Below are 16,410 nucleotides of genomic sequence, written 5' to 3'. Positions count from 1 at the left end.
GTTTCATGAACCGGTTTCCACTATAAAACTCTTTTAAAAAGTATACTGAGAACATGGTCTATGTTTCTTTCTGTCTTTCTGTCTTCAGATCTTCCGAACTGGTTTCATGAACCCGTGTCCACTATAAAACTAGTTTAGAAAGTATACTGAGAACATGGTCTTTGTTTCTTTCTGTCTTAAGATCTTCCGAACTGGTTTCCTGAACCCGTGTCCACTATAAAACTAGTTTAGAAAGTATACTGAGAACATGGTCTTTGTTTCTTTCTGTCTTTCTGTCTTTCTGTCTTAAGATCTTCCGAACTGGTTTCCTTAACCCGTGTCCACTATAAAACTAGTTTAGAAAGTATACTGAGAACATTTTTTTTTGTCTTCTGTACAGCCCCATCATACAGCAGCTGTGCCTCTCCGTCCAGACCCAGTTTCATCACGCCAAGGATATAAAGACATGGTAGCAGAAAGAAAACCTCCTTGTAAGTATCATCTCAGGAAATCCATAGCCCTGATGCATGTATACAGGTGTCATGGCTCAGTGGATAAATCTCTGGACTGTGAAGCATAAGGTCTAGGGTCTAGGGTTCAAATCCCACTGTAGGGTTTACCTCCAATTGTTGCCCTCCACCCAATGTGGTAGTTTGAGGAATCTATCAGTCAAATATGTAGATTGGGCTTGAAGAGAATTTGTATGTGTTGTGCATCTTGTACTTTTAAAGATCATACACCAGCACAATGTCACTGTCACACAGGCAAAGCCGACTCCAGACCGGCCAAAGCTATCAATGGTATTAACCCTAATTCTTCCGGGGGGGGGGGGGCATAATGGCCCCCCCCTCGACAATTTTCGCGATATATCTGCTGCGCAAAATTTGTTGACCTCGCCGCTCACTGACTTTATACTTTCAAGTCTCGCGCAAATTTTGAGACCAAATTTATGACGCCCGGGTACTCGGTTACGACATTACGCAACATTATGTAAGTGCATGTCAGACCCCAAATTGCTCATAAACGTGATTTCATGTACAAATCCAATGCAAATTGTGTATTTAGCCAAAATTCATAAATGTATCATTATTTCTACTTTTACTGATTAAACCTTATTAATTTTGCCTTGTTTATGATCAGAATTAAGTCTGGAACGATTTCCATCGAAAAAACAATAAAAAAAAAAAAGCAAAAAAAAAAAAGAAATACATAAGAAATTAAAAAACAATAAAATACATAAGAAATCGGTCTTGGTACCAGAATGTTTTCATTCACAAATGTTAGGAATGTTATAAAGAATATTTTCACCAAAAAATAGCATTCTAGGAGCTTTATTTAGTGAATCAGAGCAAAAAGTATGATTTCATGAATAAATTAGCATAATTAATTCATATAAAATAAAAATATATGAATTCAGTGAAATTTACCAATGCAACTGCGTAGATTACATCATTGTCTACCATCATGCAAATTTTCGTTGTGATCGCGCAATCCGCGGCTGAGATCTTAAGGGGGGGCCATAATGGCCCCCCCCCCCCCGGGAATGACAAGAATAAAAATACCCCGGGAGAATTAGGGTTAAACCTTTGGTCGGTTTCGTTGGTGTAATTGCAGCATTACTGTTGAAATGTTGAAAGGGTAAATTGCCAATTCGTCTATTGCCCACTCGTCACATGGTCTACCTTCATTTTATAGTCTAATGCCATACCGTCCATCAACATTTCGTCTAACAACCATTTGGTCCAATCATCACTTTGTGTAATCACCAGGTTGTCTTTGACCATTTCGTCCAATAACCAGTTGGTCTCATACCCATTTTCTTTTCATTCATTTCACCCAATTAAACACTTAGTGCAATTGGACCAAAATATGTACGAAATGGCTATTGAACCTACTGGTTATTTGATGAAATGGCATTAGACTAAATGAAAGTACACCATGTGGTGAGTGGACGAACTGATGGTAGACCAAATGATAGTAGACGAGTTGGTAATTGGACAAACTGGCATTATACCAAATGAAAAATAAACCTTTGAAAGCATTAAGGAAGGTACAAGACCGAAACTGTTCAATTAGACCTAGGACCTTTGAGACATCAACTTGTTTTACAAGTTTGTTAATCTCAAGGGCAATGAGGGAGAGATCTTGTCTCCTCCTACACCCTATATGCAAAGGCTTTCCCCATGAGGTTTCTAAATTCACAAAACACCTTTGCTGTATTTTCAAAAAAAAAAAAAAAAAAAAAAAAAATTGAATGAACACATTCCTCCGGACAAGCCAATTGAAACATCTTGTCTCAGCAGATCTTTTGATCAATGTTGAACTTGTATTGATGTTTGATGAATGTTTGATATAATCTGAAGGTAACATTGAGCATTCGTGTGCAGGAAGCTTATAGTTTGGCATGTGTCCCTTTCACATGTGCTTTATAATCCTTAATCAAATTGAATGAAGCTTTTTGAACTTCACTTTGAATTTTAATAGTTAAGTGAAATTTGGAACAATGAGCATTTCATTTTAATTAAACTTTATTAAACTTTATCATTCTTGATTTCTTTTAATTTTGTTTTCACTGCACACTATATCATTCATTTTGACTTCAATAATATCCATATTTTTTTAAAGGTCTTCAAAATAATAGAAAATTACAGATTGTTGCAAATTTATTTAGCAAAAGCAGATAATATCCATCTTCATTTTTCATACAGTAGGTCTTCAATTTACAAATTGGTGCCAATGTGTATTGCCAAAGCAGATCCACATTTTCAATTTGAGGAGCGAAAGCAAATTATTTGAAAACTGTGATGGATTCTATAAAGGAAGTTGTAAAGAAGTGAATAGGATAGAAGAAGATATGGAAGGGGTCATAGCCTGCAGGAGATGCAGGAAGTTTAGAAGGAGGGGAGGGTGAAGGATGTTGATTTAACACGTCTGCATGAAGTGCAAGGAAGTTGTAAAAAAAATGGGGATAGAAGTCAATATGAAAGGGCTATAGCCTGCAGGAGATGCAGGAAGTTCAGAAGGAGGGGAGGGTGGTATTAAGGGAATAGATATCTTGTAAAAGGTTGCTTTGACCCCAGCTGCTTTCTGAAAGGAAATTCCAAGGTTTACGCAGGGTGCGTGTGACAGATCTGCATGTAAGCTTGCCAGGGGCAGGAGATTATCCCCGCACCCCGACGCAAATTTCTCTCCGAAATCCTTCTCTTACGCCTTGAGAGATGAAGAAGAGATCAAGTCGAAAGCTGGAAATTGTTTGGATTCTTTAGCGGCTGCCAGGGTTGTTCATTCTGTGTGGCACGGGGCATGGTAATCATGAGAGGAGACACAGATCCTCCCCTTGCGTCGCAGATGTAATCTGTGCGTGGGGTAGGAGGAGGGGAGCGTGCCACTCTCAATTTCCTCCTACAATCCAGTGGTTTTGATGTGGGAGATGGTATGGTTCGAAACAAGTTGGAGAATGTAGGAAACACAGCTGCTTGAACAAGACGTCATGAGATGTTCGTGCCTGAAATCTGTCTCGCTTGAAGAGTTCATTTTCCTTAAGACCTCTCCAGTGATAATTTTTATTTTCTTGCCTTTTGACAGTATACAGTATGTGAAGTTTGTTTTTTTCCCCTATGGATTATCTCTTTGTCATGTCTTTTCTTATTTCCTTATTAAACTTTTCTTCATACAATGTATCTCTGTTTATAACTGCATCCCTCTCTGTCTCCCTTTTTCTCTCTCTCTCTCAGCACGCAACGGGGAGTTTGTTTAATGTCACCCGCAACGTTCGGCACGCGCATAATGGGACACTAACTTGGATCGAACGATTTTTGTGATAAATACGGCGAACATGTGGTTGGAAAATTGGTTATATCTCCAGAAAATGCACATATATGCAGCTAAATTTGGTATCAGTGTAAAGCATGAACTATAACATAGACCGTCATGTATTTACAGCGCAGCAATCGGCAGCAATTTGTAAAAGAAATGCTCATGAAAAAAAATTGCTAAAACCTCCCATTGTCAAATGGTTTCGTCCAAAATTACCTCTGAAGGGATTATCATCTTATCTTGAAAATTTCCGATCACTTAAAACAATCATTCATCAAAGAGTACTGTGAATTAGAAATAAATTAAGCAATCCGTCTTGTTAAAACAGTGAAATATCTAAAAACGTGTCATTTACACATGTATGCGGTAGCCGTAAAGGGTAATTTTCCAGTGATATTGAATAAAATGGACAACTAATAATAAATTTCATGGAGAAATATTGTATGGAGACATTTTACAGGTTCTTACCTTTACTTAGAACATGAAAAAAAAAAATTAGTTTCATGACCAAAAACCAGTTTTGGCGCACTTTTGCTCTCTCCTGGCCCACTGTGCGGCCCCTAGTTACAGGCAAGTTTTTCAAATTTTTCAGTTACATCTCCAACATCATTAGGAGCTGTGCCTGGTAGTAGCTTCTTTTTCATGTTCTTGTATCCATCCATCATTTGTTCATCCTCCCAGTCACGCCACTCTCCGTACTTCTCTCCATAACGAATGTCTTTCAGGTCTGTCAGAGTATGCGTCTCGTCTGTCTTATGCTTGTCGTACTCGGTCAGAAGCTCTATCAGCTCATCCCAGTCTTTCTTCTCCATAGGTGATGCACCCAGCATCATCAGATTTTTTAATGCGTTATCATTCGGGATGCAATGACAGGAGTGCGATATCCCATCGCAAGTTGGTAATCTGGTGTAATACAATCCACTGAACGTAAGCTCTACCTTTACCTTGGGAAATTTCCGTTGTAGTGCGCGTAGGAATCCTGGTTCCTTCTCAGTACCAAGGAGTTCAGCGATGCACTGTATACACGGCGAAAAAGTAAGGAAAATTTCTGAAAAGTCTGGATCAATTGCCATTCTCTTGATTTCTTTGAGCGGCAACATCTCTGCATGGAAACCCCCTGCCTGGTCGACATTACTCTTATTTGTTCTCATTATAACCGAGCAGGTACCTTGGTCATGATTGGTTATACGGCAAACGCCTATAGCATATTTCGGCCTTGCGGCCCGCTTACCTTTCCAAGGATGCAACTTGGTTTTGATGAATGTTTCCAGTATGTCCTTGACTGACATATCTGTGTCATCGTCAAAGGTGTAAGTGGCAGGATTATTACCAGCCCTGAAGAGGAAAAATTACAGATGATAATAATAATAGCGATCAAATTTCAAATGGAATGTTCACCCTAATAATGATGTGAATAAAAGGAGAGAAATCTAACAAACGTAATCCTAACATTTCATCAAAGTCGGATAAAAAAATACATAACACATTAGATTTTCGCGTATTTTCACAAAGCAAGAAAATATTTACATGCATTGGGCGTCCGTCAGGTGGGGGATGGTCTGTGTTTTCAGGGTCAAACATCATATTTTGATACAATGAATCATAAAACGAGTATGATCTTAATAATAATATCAATACTATTATCATCATCATGATCATCATCATTAATATAATCATTATTATTTGTATTATTTTCATCATTATAGTAATAATAATAAAAACAATTTTAATGATAATAACGATATTGATAATATTAATGACTGTCATCGTGAATGTAGCGATTCCCACAATTCAAGACTTATACCAATTCCAGCTAGGACAGTATACATGTACATGTATAAGAATAAAGTGGTACCTTTTGCATTTCATGATATGTTTTTTTTTTCAAAATAACTATTATCACAGGTAAGAACTCGGCTTGCTCAAAATACTCTTATTTTCACAGGCCCAAAATTTTGGAATTCACTTCCTAACGATGTTCAACAGGCCCCCTCCATTCATTCCTTTAGAGAAAACTAAAAATATTTATTTTACTCTCTTACCAAAGTAATTAATTAGATTGTATATTTTTAGTATCGTCTAAGCAGTCACACTCTCTTTGATCCACGTTTGCACTCCCCTTGTCCCCCTCCCCCCATCTTTCTCTTTCTCACCCTTTCTCTCTCCATATGTGTGTGTGTCTCTCTCTCTCTGCCATCTCGGTCTATCCCTCCTTTCTCTTTTCATTCTCTTGCTGCTCTCTCTCTCTTTCTGTCTGCTTCTCATTCCTTGCCTTTATTTTGTTGGTGATCTCTCTTTCAGTCTCTCCAATACTTCATACAGTGTACCTCTCACTATTTTTCTTTCTCTCCACTTTTATCTCCTATTTCCGATCTTCCTTTCTCATCCTTCTAAATCTTCAATCATCCTCGCTTTCCTGTCCTTCCTCTTACAGCTCCTTATTCCTTCTTCATAAACCTTCAACTAAACTCTATTTGTTCATAGCACCCTCACCTTTTCCTTCTCGCCATTAACCATCTTGTATTCTTCAGCTGCTTATTCCTCCTGCAAAAACCTTCCTCCCTTCTTCATCCACAACTCGCTTTACCATCGTCATCCTCCCTACTCACCAGGGCCGTCAGACCCAGGACATCTTCACCGTTGCATTTGATTCGTAATATAAGTTGATAATTGGGTACAGCCTTCTCCAACCCCCTTCCTGCCCACCCTAATCTCATTTTGTTTTGATCTTCTAAGTCTTTACATCACTATTGATTGATTAACGTTCACTTGAAAGCTTTTGGCAGGAAAGGAGCCTCTCTTTGGTTTATTTCCAAAAGGCACTTATTCCACTTTTTGATGAAATTCAGTTTAGTGCACTATTTGTCTTGTGTGTGAGTTCGGACTAAAATGGAGCTGCCTTTGACAATAATATGGGCAACTCATACATGTATGCAATGAGCTGTTCTCAAGTTACAAGCGACTTTAATTAGAGTACCGAATTGTGACGTCATCAATTTTCACTTTTTGCACATCAGCTTTTTGATATCATATTTTGATAGAGCATGATGAAAACCCCCCACAACCCAAATTTGGTGGGAATCGGTCTATTGGGTCCCAAGATAGGACCTCATGAATACATAATTAGCCCCATTAAAGTCAATGTATGATTGGCCTGGTACACTAATTTCAATGGGGCTGATTATGTATTCATTAGGTCATATCTAAGCCCCCCTCCCCCATGGACCAATTCCTACCAAATTTGGGTGGGGGGTGGGGGGTTCATCATGCTCTACCAAAATAGGGTATAAAAAACGCTTTTTGACGTCATCACTTCGGCACTGAATAACCATCATTGAAAATTTGGTGAATTGAATGGAATTTATTAATATACTTCATTCAATTGACATGAATATTTTGTTTTACAATAATACAATGACATCATTAGAAAATCATAATAGTTATAACAGTTCATATAAACAGGAAATCAATAATACATACATAATCGCATAATACAATTTCCACATATTTTCAATTAATTGAAGGGGAAAAATATATACATGTATATATATATATATATATATATATATATATATATATATATATATATACAAAAATAAATAAAATATTGAAATTTAAAATAATGAAAGTGTGTAATAGCATAATGCAATATCATTAGACACACATGGATGTATGTTTATCAACTTATCGAGCATGGATCAGAAATTTATTTTGCTACATGTATATATATATATATATATGATAAGGTGCATTTTCGGTATATATACATCTTGGTGTATATCATTTACCATGAGAAAGGATCGTAAGTCGTTCATGAAGTCGCTTATAATTTAATTACAAACAGAATAACGAAACATCCACCTGATCATGTGGTTCCATATCATTTGCTCCGGAGACAATTGCTCTGCTCTACTCCACATACTAATCGAATTACCAATTTCAACCCAGGATTTAACACTTTTTATACTAACCTAACCTAAAACCCTATTGCAACTTTAACCCTACATCTTAGGCGAAATTAAGCTAGAGCCATTGTCGCAGGAGCAAATGTTATGTCACTGATCTGTAGATTTAATAGCGTCTTCCTCTGTAATGATTTTGTAATGATTTCTGACTTGATTATTCAGTTGTACGGGATCCTTTAACCCTCTCAGTGGACTTCATGGTGAGGTATGTTGGTATGATCGCCTCAGCTCAGGGTCTACAACATTCACAAGAAGACCACCTTGATCTCATCCAAGCCCTTGACCAAGCACAGGTAAGAGCAGGACCTGTTCTATTGGAGACAGGGTCTAAAGTGATCCTTTTATTTTATAGCCTATGGAAATTAAGTCCTGAAATGTAAATATACATTGATAATTATTAGGTTCTGGGTATTGCATATTGAACTCATTCAGGTCCTGGACTAAGCACAGGTAAGACCAGGACCTGTTCAGGGTCTACATGTAGGTAATCCCTTTATTATCATTCAACAGAGGATTAAGTAGTATAAGGGTTCATTTTTCACTGATAGAAATGTTATGATTTTGGATATTTGAAAGTCCATTTGGAACTTGTTCAGGTCCTGGAACTTGTGTTGACATGTCTATTGATAAAAGTACAGTCAATAGCAATCATATTTTGTTATTTAATTTAATGAGATCATTGTCATCATCGTTATCATCATCAATATCAAGTCCAAGATGATGAATTCTACATATATTTCATCTTCATGTCTGTGCTTTGTACATTCATGTAACCAACTTCTACATGTACGTATAGATTTTTCACTGATTCTGTGTCATCGCATGGATTAAGAACTATCATACTTTGTCTTTCTTTCTCTCTCTCTCTTCTCTCCCCTCACTCTCCCTCAGATGGATGGTCAGTTCAAGTTTGCTGAGACCGATCAGGACTTTGTCACGTTGAATCTCTCCAAGTATGGCATCAAGATTTTAGAGAAGATTCCCCAAGATAGATTTCAGATTCCACCCGGTATCAGACCGCCACAGGTTAGGATAGGATTGCTAACATTTAATCCAAACATTGTTATAATATTATTATAAAGTTTGAGGCGAGTTTGTCGATCAACCTGGGTCTGTCCAGTGGTGCTGGTCAAGGATGCAATTTCATTCCCACTGGCGGACCAATGAAACATAAAAATGCATATTACAGTTTCAAACACTTTGAAATCAACCAGTTTCATATGTCATATATTTCGAACTTTTAAGCAAGGAAGTGGGACCACTGTGCAGGACTGCTTAAAGCAATCATTATTACCCGGTCACTGGATTCATAGCATTTCAAGCAGCCAGAATCAGAATCAAGGAATCAGATAGTTCATCCAGTGAATATGAACCAGGTTGAACCTTATCCTGAAGAGCATTGCTAACTGACTGTGCTTTCGTCTGTTCTGGAGTGTAGGCCACTGAAGCTCTTTTAACATGTCACTAACACTTGATTGACGATCATGGGTTGCCCATCACATACCTGGCACTATTCCGCTTGACTTGTTCTACTTCATTGATGTTTGTGGTGTAATTTTGTTCATGGCTTGATGTTTTGAATGCATTACAGGCACAATTTAGCATTTTAAAAGTTATACAAGTCAATGTGAACCAAAGTCTTAATGGGCTCAAACTTGCTATTGATGATATATATATATATATATTTTTTTTTTGTCTTAAGGTTGTTAGATGGAGACATGGCCTGGTAGAAATCATCCGAGCTGTTCACTATGAAGATAGTTTAGGGAGACAATTGATGGCAGTCAAGCTCGGTCAGGAAGGAGAAGAACTTTATGACTGTCTCCTATTTGAATGTACTCACCAGGTATGTCCCCCAAACATACACTCCCTACTCCCCTATTACACCCCTATCCACCTGTTCCATACACCTCACACCCCTCTATGTCTTCCTAAACTGTTCATAATGAAGATAGTTTAGGGAGACAGTTGATGGCAGTCAAGCTAGGTCAAGAAGAAGAACTTTATGACTGTTTCCTATTTTAATGTACTCATCAGGTATTTTCCCCTACATACACTCCCTACTCCCCTATTACACCCCTATCCACCTGTTCCATACACCTCACACCCCTCTATGTCTTCCTAAACTGTCCACTATGAAGATAGTTTAGGGAGACAGTTGATGGCAGTCAAGCTAGGTCAAGTATGTTCCCCCTACATACACTCCCTACTCCCCTATTACACCTCTATCCACCTGTTCCATACACCTCACACCCCTCTATGTCTTCCTAAACTGTTCATAGTGAAGATAGTTTAGGGAGACAGTTGATGGCAGTCAAGCTAGGTCAAGAAGGAGAAGACCTTTATGACCGTCTCCTACTTGAATGTACTCAACATACACCCTTACTACACCCAAATACACCACACCACACCCCTATACACCCTTACCACACCCCTGTATGTCGTTCTACACCGCTCATTATGAATATATGTGAGAGATTCAGTTAATTATTTTTTTAATGTACCAGTATTAAAAGATACATTACACAACGTAAAATAGTTCTTGATAAATACTTAACACACTGCTGGCTTTCCATAGTTCAGAGTGATTGGAGTAATCACTCTCTTTCAGAAGACAACCTTGGGCTTGTATTAGGGTAGTTATTGATTGTATGCTTGATTTTAACAATTGATTGTACACAATAGTCAATTCAATCAGTCATAAAGATATTCCTTTAAAGTGATTGCTGAACTTTGTGTTACAGTCCCCTGGTACTCTATATGCAGATTGATATCTTTCTAATGGCCCGTATTCTGTAGTCATGTTTAACTTAAGCTCAGGTCTAATTAAAGTTGTGGTTTAAGTATGGATAGCCAATTATTACATAAATCTCTAACAGTAGAGAGATCACATTTCAGCTCATTTGGCTCTCAAAACATTCATAATTGTCTTGGAAGTATAAATAGATGATTGTCTTCACCATTGATGAATCAGGAAAGACCACACTAAACATACGAAACATACAACTTAATAAAAATTTTGACACTTTTGGCTTCCCATAATTTTAGCACAGAGTTAGACCGTGGTTTAAGTTAAACCTGACTTCAGAATACGGGCCAATAAGTCCGAGATCAAAGGTTACAAAATACCTTCAGGGCAGTTTGGATCAATTTTATCTCCATTATTGTTTGGTAGTATTTCTGTTAAGGTCATATCTGACTCATAGTACCTACCTGGGGAGTCATCTTGTCACAGATTCTCACTGCCAAATTTGCTCTCAGCCAATCAGATGCAAGGATTTCAGTAGTTTATAACAGTGGTGTACACATGCCTCGGGGATCTGCAGTGTTGGTGTGGCTGTGCCAAACCAAAGCTCAGAAAACTCTTGTGTTTTTAATGGGTCACCGTTTGACAGGTTGACTGTCAATGGATATTTCAACAAATTCTGAATAACCATCTTTTGGGAGTATTTTGATCACAAGTATATTTTTAGAGTACAATGATTTCAACAGTGATGATTATTCTGATGATAAGATATTAATAGTAGAATGAGGTAAAGATGTAAACATGAGATTATTGTGATACTCCCCCCCCCCCCTGTTACTTTTTTTTTGCAATGAATATTGCCTCAACTGTAGGCCTATATATTATTTCTGAATATATTTTGTTGTACCTTCACAATACCAAAAATTGCATAGCTGAATATGAGTAAATGAACAAATGCACACATTATATGAAGAATATATGAAATACTGATGTGCTTTGTATTTGATCATCAGCTTGTAGCAAATTGATTTATTCACATTCTATCTTTTCTGTTTTTCCTCTCTTATGTAGCCCCAAGCAACACAGATTTGCAAGTGCCTTGAACTGCTATTCAATGCTGTGTGCCAGTTTACACCACTGTGACACATCTTGACTCTTTCCTGAGGGTTCCTAGCTGTAAAGTTAAGCTTGGTGTATGTGATAACAACTACTTCACCAATCCATGTCATCTTGCCCTACACTCATTTGTAGTGTAATAGTTGATGTTTTATGTATTACCATCATCGGAGCCTTCTGTGACACCAATCCAGTTACACTCTACTCCGGTGTTAGTGTCAGATTCATTGTGTACCTTGACAAGACACCTTTATCTACTATGGTGTTCCTGGACATTTCTTCAAGATTGGTGTTACATTAGTCCATTTCACTTCTTCCTTAACACTCTGCTCTGGTGTTTGAGCCTGCTGATGTATTATTGAGGATCCTGACACGAACCAACTCATCTGACAATGCCGACACCAAGACTAACACCATAGAAAACAGTATTACTTGCGATACATGTAGCTTTATTTTATATTCCTTATTCTATCACCTCGTGTCTTAGCTCATCTTTAGTGCTTCCAACCAATTGCGCTTCCAGTTTCTGCAAGTGTAGTAGAAAACACTTGACGATTCGATCTTCCATGTATGAGAAAAGTTTAATAATGTCATAAATAATTCATTTTCAAGCATCACCCAATTATATGTGATGCGTCTATCAAACAGCCTGAATCTGGCTGCATGTATATGGTTTGTTCCATGTGTATTCATCATGCCTTTTACTTAAAAATCTCAGCCAAACCTTGCTCAATATAGGGGAGTGTTTCGTGATGTCATTTTCACTGACAGAATGTTTATAAGCTACTGTAACACTGTTGAAAATGGGTGATCACGGAGAAACCAAGGATAGTAGTTTCAATTGTATAATGCTTTTAATTTGTGTTTCTAAATTCTGTACTTATTCAAAGTAAACTGAAATCTCAAATAATGGTTATTGTTAGGCAGTGTGACTATTATGCTTGACTTGCTGAAGTTAAATCTCATGCGGGAAGACCTCAGAAATTCACCTGAAAAGATGTAATCTCACATTTTACGTATTCTCGTCCAAAAAAAGTGTTTGACTTTGACGATTAATCAACCCAATGGCCCATATTCTGGAGTCGGGTTTAAATTAAACTCAGGTTTAAAATTGTGGTCTAAGTATGGGTAGCCAATTGTTACATAAATCACTAACAGTAGAGATAGCATACTTCAGCTCATTTGGCTCTCAAATCATTCATAATTGTCTAGCAAGTATAAATAGATGATTGTCTTCACCATCGATGAATCAGGAAAGAGCACAGTAAATATGAGAAACATACAACTTAATAAAAATTTTGATACTTTTTGGCTTCCCATACTTAAACCACAACTTTAAACCTGAGTTTAAGTTAAACCTGCCATCAGAATACGGGCCAATAAGGTTATTTTCTGCAGACTCTGCTGAATATTGGAAAGTTGGACAATTTGTCTTCTGCTTAAGCAAATTTTTGCCCATTTAAATGAAGCAACATTGACAGTATAATGGGTACCTCTATCCTGTCACACAATGCAAAATATGAAAGAGCAATTTTGATTTGTCCCTGCTCGGTGTTGTCATCAATACTGGCATACAACACTGATTTTCATTGGCTAAGGCCATTATAGTGATAAGAACAGACCTTTGTGTTACAAGATCCTTGTTTATATTTGTAAGAATAATATGTACATGTACCCTTGAGTTTGGTGATCACGGGTAATTTGGAGATCAGCACAACACTAGACCTAAAATGTAGTTGGTTCTTGGATGAATCTCACAAGGTGTAAATTAAACCTTTCTGAACCTTCAGAAGTTTACACCGGCAGGGCAGTAGACTGTGTAACGCCAGGCTGCTCAGCTGTCATATTTTTCATGTCAGAATCCACTGACTTCCAAGATCCGATTATTCTTGGAAAGAATGTTTGTTGATTTATCATCAATGTACTTTGATGTGATGGGAACGTTGTGGTGTAGTGGTTATGATTCATCTTTCAATCTGAGGGATTTAGATTCGATTCCCAGCCTTTGCTTTTTTTCCTTCAGCAAGAAATTTACCCACATCATGCTGCAGTCAACCCAGGTGAGGTGAATGGGTACCCGGTAGGATTAATACCTTGAAAGCATTGAGCACTCGAAGGTAGCTCTAGACTAGCTAAATCCGGGGTAATAATGATAATAGAAATACTTCTTTGAACAGATTATTTTTTGATAGATTTGCCAACAAAATGCCTATTATTTTTATTTGGCTCAAGTGTTTTTTAGGGCATGTAAGGTGTTGATGCTAGGGAAGGGAGTGTTCTGTGCTTCTAACACCAATACTAACACTGAACTTGAAATCTCCCATTTACTTAGATGTCCCTTCACCTTGTATTTGTGTTGAGACTTGAAAAAGTGTAAATATGATCGAGAAGTACTCTAGTAAACTTGTAAATAGTTGTTCTTTATTGATTGAAATGTACATTGTAATCATGAATGCTACTTAAACATATTCAATTCACATAATATTCTTCTTTGTGAAAATATATTGGTAAATTATTACGTGTTGCTAGATATATCTTTATTTTTTATGAATATAGAACAATTTACTATGGTAGAATTGAATGTGTGCTTGATAGTTATTTGACAGAAAGTCTGAAATATTCAAGATAATTTAAAGGGGAAGTTCATCATGGAATTTTTTTTGGGTAAAAACAGCAGAAAATATAATGAAAAATATTGGTTAAGGTTTGAAGAAAATCCATCAATGATATCAAAAGTTATTAGAATGAGAATTTTTTGTATTTGTGACCTCCCATGTCATTTCCTCAACAAATTTAAAATGGTTTTATTTGTTCCTTCAATATGTCTGCAGCCAAATTTTTCACACCCACTCCAGAAAGAACAGAATTTTATAGTCTTCAACTGAAATTTATGCATTTTGTAAAATACACAACATACATGTATGGGGCAGCTGCTCGTATGTGACGTCACAAATCCAAATCTTAAAATTCTATTAACTTTATCTTTGCTGGATTTTCCTCAAACCTTCACCAATATCTTTGATCATTTTTTGGGGGGGTATTTTTACAATGTATTTTTCTTCCAGGTGAGCTTCCCGTACATTGTTTTAGGAGCTAGAATGGTGCTTTTATGCAGATGTAGTAGTTTGTATCCATTTTATTTTTGTACCCTTTTTGCCGAAGGCTCCCCTATCTACTCAGTGTGGCATATCTTAATGAAACAGTACCCATGATTTCATCATAGGAGGGCGCTGTTCTGTAAAATGTTTCTAAGCTACAGCCAGCTTCATGCATAACTGGCGTCACTTTCTTGTGCTAATATGAGATACACAAAATAAGGACATGGATTAATCATTCAAAGTGCCAAATCCATTTTCAATGAGGTATTCAAAAGGATGGGAAAACAGGGCTTTGGGACACCCATTATCATTAAAAAGGGCATCAATAATAAATGTTCGTCTCAATGGGACACATGCACTGGGTTACTGTACACTGGGTAGCATGGCCATAGGCAAAAACTGTACTTATTTTGGCTTTGAGTGTAAACATATTTGGAAGGGCATCAAGGAAATTTCTCAGGGCATCGAAGGCCTTTCCCTTAGGTGGTCTTCAGTTACTTTGAACCCCACTATTTTGCCCCTATTCTTAAGGACATAATTCCACAGTTGTTTGTGCGCATCATGATCGCATGATGCGCATATTTTACATGTGCTGACGTCACAATGGATGAACAGGTGATTAATCAGCTGTAGGTTTGAGCCGATTTTTCTCATTGTCTGCACTCTAACTGCAGATCCAATGTGTCATTTTATGAAGCTAATAAACTGGAATTGTTCCATGTTCACTTCTATTAATCTATTTTATATCTGATCATTGTGATAACGATATACATGTAGGTTACATGACATTCTTCAATTATATCATGATGTGATCGTGCCAATTCAAATCACTTCCTGAATTTGTGATTCTGCAATTACATCATTTTTTAATCCATTATTTGATTGAGTAAAAAGAGTATGCATTCTTTCATTCAATGAAATGATTTATACTTGTATATTATTTTATACACTGCATAGCTAATTGTTGTGGAATCCAGCGAGTTACCAATTTGTTGTTTTACCAATTTTGAATTGCACTATTCAGTTTAAATGAATCTTATTGTGATATTATGTTACTATGAATGTCTGTATCAATGTCTTCCAAAGAATTGCCTTCCATGGGGGGGGGGGGGGGGGTGTTTCACAAAGATTAATTGTGACTTAGAGTCATGCTTAAATGTCACCGCATTGGTCAAATCATGCCGAACGGACGCATGCTATCGTGTTGATGTCTTAAAGAGAAGTACATACAGAGGGGAAGTTCATTCTTCAATACTTGATATTGTTGTTAATGTTTGATTGTAGTACAAGGCCTTTTTCAAGGTTGGATATTTTTAAATACCAACTTAAGGATTTCAGTGCCATCTTAATTAGTTATATACCAATTAAAATTATTTAAAGTCTGTATTAAATGATAAAAGACACAAGAAATTAATGTGTATTGTTAATTTATTTTAGTAAGTATGATTATGAAGTGAGATCTTGAAATAGTTCTGTGCATTTCATAATACAGAATTATGCTTATTCAGAGTTTTTCCCCAAAACATTAATGACTTAGTTTTAAACCATGTTAGATAATTCTTGCTAAATTTATTTTGTTCCAAGGCAGATGTGTTCCTACACATGGCCATATGCAGCAGGGGCAGTTGCCCCACCCCCCAAAAATATATATATATAATCATGATAATCAAAACAGCAATAAGTGCATTCC

General features: G+C 37.0%; 1 protein-coding gene across 5 annotated transcripts in view; it reads left to right on the top strand.

The window, feature by feature from the left end:
- The window catches only part of LOC129280723 (uncharacterized), a 36,108-nt gene extending 19,978 nt beyond the window's left edge, over nt 1-16,130 (top strand). For 3 of the 5 annotated variants that reach the window (XM_064111840.1, XM_064111841.1, XM_064111842.1), the window contains 5 exons: nt 380-470; nt 7,923-8,053; nt 8,652-8,786; nt 9,463-9,606; nt 11,578-16,130. In XM_064111840.1, coding sequence (XP_063967910.1) covers nt 380-470; nt 7,923-8,053; nt 8,652-8,786; nt 9,463-9,606; nt 11,578-11,649 — 573 coding nt within the window. In that variant the 3' untranslated portion in view covers nt 11,650-16,130. The remainder of the gene's footprint in view (nt 1-379; nt 471-7,922; nt 8,054-8,651; nt 8,787-9,462; nt 9,607-11,577) is intronic. The other 2 variants (XR_010296192.1, XR_010296193.1) reach the window with 1 other exon arrangement.
- Nucleotides 16,131-16,410: the final 280 nt, after the last annotated feature.

The sequence above is a fragment of the Lytechinus pictus genome, chromosome 17 (genome assembly GCF_037042905.1).
Source record: "Lytechinus pictus isolate F3 Inbred chromosome 17, Lp3.0, whole genome shotgun sequence".
Lineage (NCBI taxonomy): Eukaryota > Metazoa > Echinodermata > Echinoidea > Temnopleuroida > Toxopneustidae > Lytechinus > Lytechinus pictus.
Note: the sequence above shows the minus strand (reverse complement) of the source record. Positions and strands in the feature narration are given on the sequence as shown.